Source organism: Mesitornis unicolor, unplaced genomic scaffold (assembly GCF_000695765.1).
Source record: "Mesitornis unicolor isolate BGI_N332 unplaced genomic scaffold, ASM69576v1 scaffold4328, whole genome shotgun sequence".
NCBI lineage: Eukaryota > Metazoa > Chordata > Aves > Mesitornithiformes > Mesitornithidae > Mesitornis > Mesitornis unicolor.
The window spans coordinates 112,863-123,034 of NW_010202409.1; the positions used below are offsets into that span (position 1 = coordinate 112,863).

At 34.0% G+C, this 10,172-nt stretch overlaps 1 protein-coding gene across 1 annotated transcript in view; it reads right to left on the bottom strand.

Moving 5' to 3' along the window:
• Positions 1–4,206, bottom strand: part of LOC104545283 (dystrophin) — a 100,393-nt gene extending 96,187 nt beyond the window's left edge. Inside the window, exon 1 of the mRNA XM_010190380.1 lies at positions 4,110–4,206. Within this exon, the coding sequence (XP_010188682.1) occupies positions 4,110–4,206 (97 nt within the window). The remainder of the gene's footprint in view (positions 1–4,109) is intronic.
• Positions 4,207–10,172: the final 5,966 nt, after the last annotated feature.

Consider the following 10,172-nt stretch of genomic DNA (forward strand, 5'->3'; position numbering starts at 1 on the left):
TGGACAGTACAAGATTGGAGTGTACAGAGTCATGTTTGGTAAAAGATTGCAGAGGTACAGCTCAGGCAACACAATATCCTACTGAAAGAAAGACCTATGTGAAAATCTCTATAGGATGCATTTTCAAAAACTTTCTTAATTCACAGTCTTCTCAGTTAACTCGAAGTTGTGTATTAGATGTTGGTATGTCATTTCCAGAGGGATGCAAGAAAATGGACATTACTTGCACTTTAAAAAAATTGGGCAAATTTGTCAAAAAATTGTTTTATTTTGAAGAAAGCTGGCCCTTCATCTCATTGAAAATGACAGATTAATAACTATTAGAGTATTTGACGGAATAAGGGCAAAATTTTAATGTTTTTATTTGCTCATTAAAGTGGTGAAAATCAAGAATTTGAAACTTACTTTCGTGATTAGTACTGACTTCTTCATTATCTTTAGCAACTTTAGCAACCACTAGCTTTCATTTATTACACTAATATCAATCCCCTTACTCTGCTTCACTCATGGCAGCAGCACATACCAAAAGTTGACAAGCAGGTAAAGAAACAATATAAAACCCATTCTCCAGTAAAACAATATTATTCTAGGAATAATGGTACATAATCTTTTCATGTTTCATATTCTAAAAGCTTCTGATATAATCAGTGAATAAATATACAACACCCAGAGGAAACAGATCATTATCTGAAGTGCATCCATTAATTTTATTACCCTGTGTACTGTGCATAACAAATTGTGTCTGAATATTTTTAATTGTGCAGCACCTTTCATGCAAGTACTTTGAAATTGCCACTTAATATGAAGTATATCTTATTAAGTGCATTTATCATTTGCTATGATTCTATGATATCATAATGTAATATTATCTGTGTTTTTATAGGTTTTTGACTCATAAATGTATGTGAAATGGCAACCCACAAGATAATATATTTCTTCCACAGAACAGTGGCAGTTTAAAATTGTGTTTTATCACAACAAATTAATTTGTATTCACTTTAATGCTGCCTATGAAAATTCTCAGAGCATTTATCTTGATGCCCTATTTAACTTATTCTAAAGTACTGTAATAGTCAAATGCTCACCCAAACTGCTAAACTGCTTCACTCATCAACAGATTTGTTATTCTATTTTACAATAGGGTTTAGAAAAGAAAAACAGAATAGAATTTTTTCCTAGAAACATTGGTAAACGGAAAATGTAACCACATGGGTGGTTGGTTAAAGAATCATCCTCTAAAACCATCAATTATTTCCCTTGTGATGGGAAAAGTCCTTCAAATGGCAATATTCAGACACACAAGAATGCACTGTCTGAGATGGCAGTTTTTTCTAGTGCAAAATAGTTTTGCTGACAATGGCTGAAAGCATTTACATAATGCAAGAATAGTATTTTGTATAAATGCACTTTATCAGAATATTTTCCTCTCTGCTAAGGAACAAATAAATGAAAACAATCCAATTGTCTCCAGAATTTGAATTCAAATTTTAACTTATTCCACTCCTATCACAGCAAAAAGAAATATAATTCCCTATAATATAATACATCTTCCCTCCACTAGAAGCTAAACTGTGTGTCTCCCACAAATTCATAAAGGCATATTAATTCCAGTTTCTTCCCATGTTATGGAGAAGAGTTCCCCCATTAGAAGAGCAAGTTGTGTAGGCACAGTCAGTTGTCTCTGTTGAACCTTATTTTGGAAATTCAACAGAATTTCCTATGCTATAACCTTTCCTCTTGTTCTTAACAAATCCAGAAATCAAGATAAAAAAAATTAGAGATGAAGACTGTATGTCCCAAATCAATTTCCAAGTCACATGAAGACTAAAGAAACTTTCCACCTACTGTGGAAAATATAAAATTGCCTAAGTTTATTACAATGTGAGATGTAGGTTTAAAGTTGAGTATTTTTTACATAACTTTTAGTTCAATAACAATTTGGACATGATCCCATTAATTACAGTTGTATTAGATTATAATGATTTGGAAGAAAAGACAAATAGAAAATTTGTGGTATTTAGAAGTACAAAGGCTGAAGATGGCAGTTAACTGTCTTTATCCTAAAAGCACAATTTTGAGCACATAGCAAGATACTCCATTTGCAAATTCTTTGTTAAAATCATCTTACAGTTCTCCTCAACTGATGTTATTTATTTAACGCAGCTCTCTACCACTTCCACTTGGTGGTTATTACTGAATTATTTAACCATTTCATACACTATTCCTCAAATTCTCTTTGCAGCAGTGGAGTAGCTGAAAGTCCCATAAAAATTTTAGGCTTCAAGTCCAGAGGAATTTTTTCTTCCCTAAAAACCATGACAAAAAAAGGATCTTCATTCTCACAGAAATTAACTTGTCATCCTTGCTAGAATATTCTTCCTACCATGATTACCATGATATATGGCATGATACAGAGCTCAGAGCAGTTGACAGGAAACAAAGTCATGCTGGCTTAGTTAGTCTACCTTGTGCTCAAACCCCAACTAGAAGACGTGCTTCCTAAAAAAAGGTGTGATTTGGGAGATATTGGAAATATTTATATGTGCATCTAGCCACAGTTGAGATCACAACATCTATAAAACATGAATAAATATGAACAAGAAGAAAAAAAAAAAGAAAAAAAGAAGAGAGAGAACCTTTAGTTAAAACCACATGAGAATATTTAAGACAGAAAGTTAATCTACCTTTAGTCTAACGACTTTTATGGTAGTACAGTACCATAAAAGTCATATATAGTGTACTAGTGAATTCTGCAACTAAAACCAAAATTAATCACTAGAAAGTAGTATATAATCTAAAGACACTGAAGTTATTGTGGAATTCTTGAGGTACGAGTCTACATTTGGCCAAAGGAAGAATGGGTCACTGATAAATGTGTCCTAGACAGATTCTGCCCAAAAATGACAACCTGGATGCAGAAGTACACAGATTTCAAATACTATATTAAAAGTCCTGTATAATCAGTTCTCCCAGGCAGAAAACATGAAAATTTATCTCGTTTTTTTTGACATGTGATCCACCATGGAAAACTACCCAAATGATTTCAAAGAGTGTGTAAATGTTACCAGACTCCCTTCAGTCTACTCACTGAGCCTAGGAAGGGAACCCTTACATCAGCTCTTACAGTAATGATAATTAAATAAGCCCCACACATTAAATATGGTCACTTTTAAAATATTACACCTTCATACTTAAGCAAAAAAAAAAATCTTAGGATTCCATACAGTTTGTTCAGCTTGGCCAGTAAGTAGCTCAAACTCAAAGCATTTCATTTTTAGAAATTAAATTCTTGGTTCTTCATTATAACAATTTAATATAAAATATATGTTCTGAAGGTCAGTTCATTCAACATCTATATTTTTGGTAATCATATCAGTATGACAGATGTTGGCCTCTGTTTAATATTTTATTGCAAAGTTAGACATTCTTTAATATCAAGGACAATGGCATGACTTACAATTTTACTTCCATCTACCTTTCATTGATTTTTATTTTCCCTTAAAAATAACTAAAAAAGACACAATATTTAAAAAAATCATTAATAAAAATAAAAAAAACTTACAACTAAGTTTCCATTTTAAGAGTTGTATAAGCTTTGACATTTATTATCTTTGACGAGCCAAATGCAAAAAATCTCTTCCAAAACTCAATAAAATATTATAATTTCTGATACAGAACATTACAGCAATTTGTATATTACAAAACATACACTGTATACTATAAGTCAGAAAGCACTTTTTTCATGCTGTTCAGAGTAATGCCTTCAGAGCTTTCTAACTCAGATGAGTTAAAGCACCTTCAAAAGATTAGCATACTCAGAAAATAAGATTACAACTTAAGTCTCTGTGCAGAACAGATTGTTCATATACAATTCATTACTGTGAGCACATTTTACACACATTTCTATTCATGGTACTAAAGGGGTAAGATTTTTTCTCTTGACTAATTAACAGTTTTAACATTAAGAAATAATAAAAGAAATATAAGGTAACATTATTTTAGTGTTCCATTTAGACAGTATTTGCTAATATAATTCTTGTGATAAATATGAACCTGTGCATTTATCAAATCCCTAAGAAGATTATCTAAATCAACTCCCATGTAATTACCATTCACCATCTGTTCCACCAGGGCCTCAGCTGATCTGCTGGCATCTTGCAGTTTTCTGTACTTCTCAGGCTTTTCTCGTTGGATGGCCTGCAGCATGACAGGAAAGGTGAGTATTTCAACAGAGGGATTTTGAAGAAGAAACTAATTAATCTGAGGGATGTCTTCTGACTTCTCGAGACCATTTAACCTGTCATATTGCCCTGTCAGCCTCCCCATTTGCAATGAAAGCAGCAAGTACCAGATACTGTCTGAAAGGTAGTCAGTTATGAAATCAAATACATAAACTGAGAATCAGAACACAACAGAGCTGACAAATTATACACGTCAGTATTTTACAAACTAATAAAAGACATACAAGTTAAGAGCTATTCAAAGCCCAGTATTTCAGAATAAAAATATATGTTCAACAGAAATTTCTTGTAGAGGAATAGATTTGGTCATTTCTCAGTCCGCTCCTATTGATAACATCAAGAATTGAGCACTCCAACCAAATCATGGGGTTTCAAAACATACTACTGTATTGAACCCATATATCATTTGATTGCTTACTTCACTCTTTTGATAGGAAAAAAGCCAAACCTGTAAAATGCATATTCAAATAGATATCTAACATATATCTGTGAGTTACTAAGTAAGAATGAGAATTAACTGCAGAATTAACACAGGCTTCTACGGATGTATTGTATCTAAAACTCTCAATTCACCTTTCTTTACGCAAAAAAATTCTCACTCACATTCAGGCTAGCACTCAGGCCAGCTGTTAACGTCTGGTGAAGGCTAGCTGCTAAAGTATAAGGATATAGTAGGATTCTAAGGTTCTATTTTCATTTTGTGTTGGTAGCAATGCAGAGAGAAAGTAAAATAATTTTAGATCTGACAGCCCCTCAATGCTGTCTCATAATTAATATCATGAAGTCATTCCACTGATCAGAAGACCAAAGCAGCAGCATAGGGCCACAGTCTAGTTTGATATCAGAAATAAAACAGAATATATAACTCTAGAGATGTTGACCAAGAGAATCTCCTATAAATCACTAGTCCCTCACTTTATTGCAGCAGATACACACATAGAAAAGTATATGCCACTGCAAATCCTACATAATGCGTATGGGAAGATAACACACAACCCTGGCTACAGCTTCTCAGTCTGGCTAAGCCCACTACGCTTCCTGATCACCATGTTTATTTCCACATCAAAGGTATATTCTGCATGATTTGACTTTTCACGTGAAAAGGTTCTTTACAACTGGAAAGAAACCTCAAGTAGATTTCTTAGGTGTCTAAGAATGTATTTAGTAGAATAATGTTATACACTTACATTTGAAAATGTTATTTTTCAAATAGATTGCTATACTTAGAGGGAAGTAATATAAACACTGTTGAATAAACTCCCTTAAAATAACTTTTCAAGTGTGGTGCTTAAAACATCTTCAGTTTAATAAGCAGCAGCTCCCTGGAAGACTTTCCTAAGTGAGGGGACACTCAGGCCTTTACAGAGATATTTTCTGTTAAATTCACACATTTCCACAGCTTACTTATAACTGCCATTCATGTATGTATATAGAAATTATTAAAAAGCAGGCTTTCTAGCAATATGTCAAAGCTTCTACCAAACACTTTCAATAATACCATTTTAAAAAAATAAAATATATAAAGAAAAGGTATTTAGCTAATAAAGGATAGAAATATTTTGTATTTTATATATGTATCATTAATAAATACCTAAATTATCACTGAAATATGATCGTTTAATACCAATGAGTTAGAGATGACTGGATTCATTATTTACAGGTTTTGTAGGTCAATAAAATCTTCTACCATTCCACTGCACAACTGAAATATTTTCCAATTTTTTTAAACAAAAAAATTCTCTGCAGAGCTCAAATATTTCTTATATTATCTTAATTAATACAACTCTGTGTATAATGCCAGGTATCATTAGCATGAGTCTAACTACAAAGAACTCAAAGAAATCATAAAAACACTAAAAAATACTGAATATAATTTTACTCTGTCTGTAGTGCCAGATGTGTAATTATCACGAGTGCAACTTCAGTAAGCACAAATGAATCATAAAAAAATCCCTAGAATATACTAAGAATTAGCTTTTTAAAATATAAAAACTGTCTGACATTAAAGCCTGTGGCAGTGAACCCTTCAGTGCCCAGAAATAGTGTCCAGGAAAATGTGGATAAAAGTCTACCTCTCTCCTGAAAGACTGAAGTTTCCAGGTCTTGATAGAAAAATATAAGCATTATATGTGAACCTCTTTAAAATAAACATGAAAATTTGGTATATATCAAACTCTGTCAACCAATTTTCTCCATTCACTTTTGTGTAATTAGCATATATATAAAAATGAAGGTCTAACACTGGTTACAGGAAGACAGATGCTCACACACAGAAAGCATAATGCTAGCCAAAGGAGAAAAGATTGCCCTCTTGGTCCTCATTCAAAGACAAGTTACCTGATCTGGGGAGAACAGAGGAAATTTGCCCTAGTTACTTCATAGTACAAATCACATAGTCCTGTCATTACTATGTACAAGCTGCCATTGTTCGCCAAACCTGCAAACTTTGTCTTGGATTTTTAAGCCTCTCAGAAGAAGGATTTCCATAAGCACACATGAAGTGTCTAGAAACTAAGGGAGTTGGAGTTCTGTAATACCTCTTTTTTTTTCCTCTTTGGCTCAGTTTTGTCTATTTTTTCTTTATTAAAAGGTATAAGAATCTAGGTTTAAGCTCATTCATGACATAGGTAGGGTGAGATAAGCCTGAAGTGCTTTGTGAAGTTTTGAAACTCAGATTCTGCACATTCTAATCAACACTTTTTTGATGAAATGTCATGGTAGCTGCAAAGTCACTTCAAAATATTTCCAAATATTTAACTTTTCCATTTTATATTCTTTTTGTTCTCTATAAAATATTTTTAGAAACAATATACCAATATGAGAAAAAAAAGCTACCTTTACAGGCTTTCATCTAATCGGGGATTATCCCTTGGTCTATTGTGTAACTGGCAATGCAAATTGATTTAATAACACTAAAAATTCACCTTCAGCTAAATGCCAGCTGAAGTTGAAGGGGTTATTTTCACAACGTTGAGTGTTTTAGTTAACCCTGAGATTTTTAGTTGGCAGTTAATGACTTACCAACCTAGAAAACACTGATGGTCTGAGGAATTTGGATGTTACTCAAATCAAATCAACATCCTACTCTGAGAGCAATGTGAAAGGATGCATGGTAGTAGTACTCCCTGACCTCCTGTGACTCTGACCAATTACCCCCCAGGGCAGGAGATGGCAATATTATCATCGGTGGCTCTGACAGTGATTCAAGCTTTTGAATATCCAGGCCCAACAGAGCATGTCTGTAAAAGGTCACTAAACCAGAACAAACAGACAAACAAAACAAATGAATCTGAATGGGACTTCTGAGAATGCCAAGAGAACAAATTTAATTGTCTAGGATATCTGACGTTTTACCCTGCATCTGTTACTTATCCGTTTAGCCTTTATTCTGAATTTCTAGGTGCTGCTGCTTAGATCACCAAAACATTCCTTTCAAGGAGTTTTATTCCTAGTTTATTGATGTATAGTCTCAAATCTAATTTCTTGTTAAGTAGGATTTTTGATCTAGCAGGTTTTAATGTTTTGTTCCTGAACCTTCATATATTTGATTGAAAGCTCATTATGGCTTAAGAAAAGCAAAAAAAGCCTGAGCCATTGTTAGGTCTGTTTTTAGTAAAATATACATACTAACTGGAAAATGTTAACAGTGTGTGGCAGCGGAAATTATGTTTATGGCAATAATGTTTGGTTATCTTCAATATTTAGGAATTGCATGGTTGATCCACAGTGGAACTTCTATATTTATGGCATCCAGTCTCTCTGGCCAGGTAAGGCAAATACCTGTCTTTTGTAGCAGGGAAGGATTAGAAGCATTTTTGCCTCTCCTCTGACATAGGAATGGACCTTTTGTGCATGGATAATACATTCAATCTACCTAATACATCTGCCAAAGGCTAATTTTCTCCCAGTATCTGAAGAGCAGCTGGCTTAGCAAAAACAGTCATTGCATTTCATACAGCCTGCTCTTGGCTCCATCTCCCCCAGGCCTTCTCTGAGCTGGGATGGGATTAGGCTTTTGAACTTGGTAAATCATCAATGATGGCAAAAGAGCTTCCTTTTGGCTGTCACTTCTGAAGTCTGCATCTCTCCATCATACGGCAGATACACTTCCACCATATTGTATGGAGGTGACCTCACATCCAAAAATAGATGAGTAGAAGCAAGCTGCCACAACAAGTCATCCAACTTGTATCTTGTCCTCAAAAGAACAGCAGAAAAGAAAGTCTTTAGGAAAAGACCCTAGGGTTCAGCTTCTACAGTGGTGGGCAATAAATGGTAGGTCTGACTTAAGCCAAGCACAGCTGCTCTGTGCTACACCAATATAACAATAAAACAATATAACCAATATATACCAATATGTGTATATGTATGTATATGTGTGTGTGTGTGTGTGTATGTATCTTTACAAAAACATGCATAGTGTGTGTATATATATATAAAAAACAATATATATATTGTTATATAGGGAGAAAACTAAATAATAGCCAGTAAGGGCAAGATGGGACTTCTGCATGCATGTGTATGTGGTCGCATGCATGCATGTGGAAGTACAACACTGAAGTACAACTATGTATGTCAGTAAATTACAATCTTTTCCAATTATCACTAATGTATGCTTTCCTTTTTGGCATTTCATCTTCTTTTTTATAGGTCTTCTACAACTTCATTAGAGATTGTAGTATGTTGAAACCCACACTATCTTATTTTCATTGCTTTGAGGCTCATTTTGATGGAATTAGAAACAAAAAGTGTTAACAAGCAACATTGAAACTGCTCAAATCAATGAACTAAACAATAATTCCTGCTTTGGCTACTGTTATGGATAGAGACAGAGACCAGATTAGGAAAAGTCAAATTAGGACAAGCTTTAAAACCTAGCACTTCAAAATTCTGTAGGTTTTTTTCTTTTTTGAAAAGCATGTACACAGACTTCCATTAACTGAAAAGTGTTCAACACAGAATCCATGTAGCACTTGTCAAGTGGTATCATTCAGATTACTCGATATCAAATTAATACATATAAACATAAGATTTTCTCCCTTAAACCATCTAGAAAACTCTACATGTAACTTGATTTTCTCAATAAAGGGCTCATGTTAAAAGCAGTGATATTCTATAAATCAAAACCAGTCTTGATCTTTAAAAATATTTTCAATGTTACAGAAGGATACATGTTCATTTCTCTTATTTCTGGAGTTACTGGTTTGTCTCAGATGTTTCTGGATACAAAGCAGATACTTTTCTGCACTACTTTTCAGTAAAGAGGCTGTAAATTGTTTTCTTAGTCAACTTCCAAGGAGGTCAAAGAAACGTGTGAAATAGCTCCTGCTATCTGCAGTGTCTTGAATGCAAACTTGCAATGCCCATAGACTGCGAAAATTCCACACCTCTTTTCCATTCCTCCCTCCTCCTCCAGCATTAAGTATGTTTTCACTAACATAACTGAGATCTGAAATGTGGTAGCTAACGGCCTACTTAGGCCAAATATTCTTCCTTAGCACCAACAAAGGCAAGGCAAGAGCTGCTAGGAACTCCAGCGGGGACCTGAGGATGGTCTGTGGTTCACCTACCTCCAACCCTTTACTTGCAGCGATCACCACCTCCTCAGAAGCAAAGAAAGGAAAGAAGGAGGAAGGTGCACCATGGCTCCTGGATATTTTAATGTTTTTATAAAGTCTTAGAATGGGACAATATGAGATGGATCATTATATTGATTATGGCAACCTGACAGTGTAGGTATGTAGTGTAATATGTAGGTCAAGATGAGCTAATTTGCCATCCTTGAAATTGTTATGTTCCTCAAAATGGGAATATATGAAGGGGAGACAAGAGCACTTTTTTTTTTTCTTTGCTTCTGTTTTAATTTTACCTGGAATGAAGATTGAAGCACTTCAAATATATATCTTAACTATAATATATATATCTTAACTA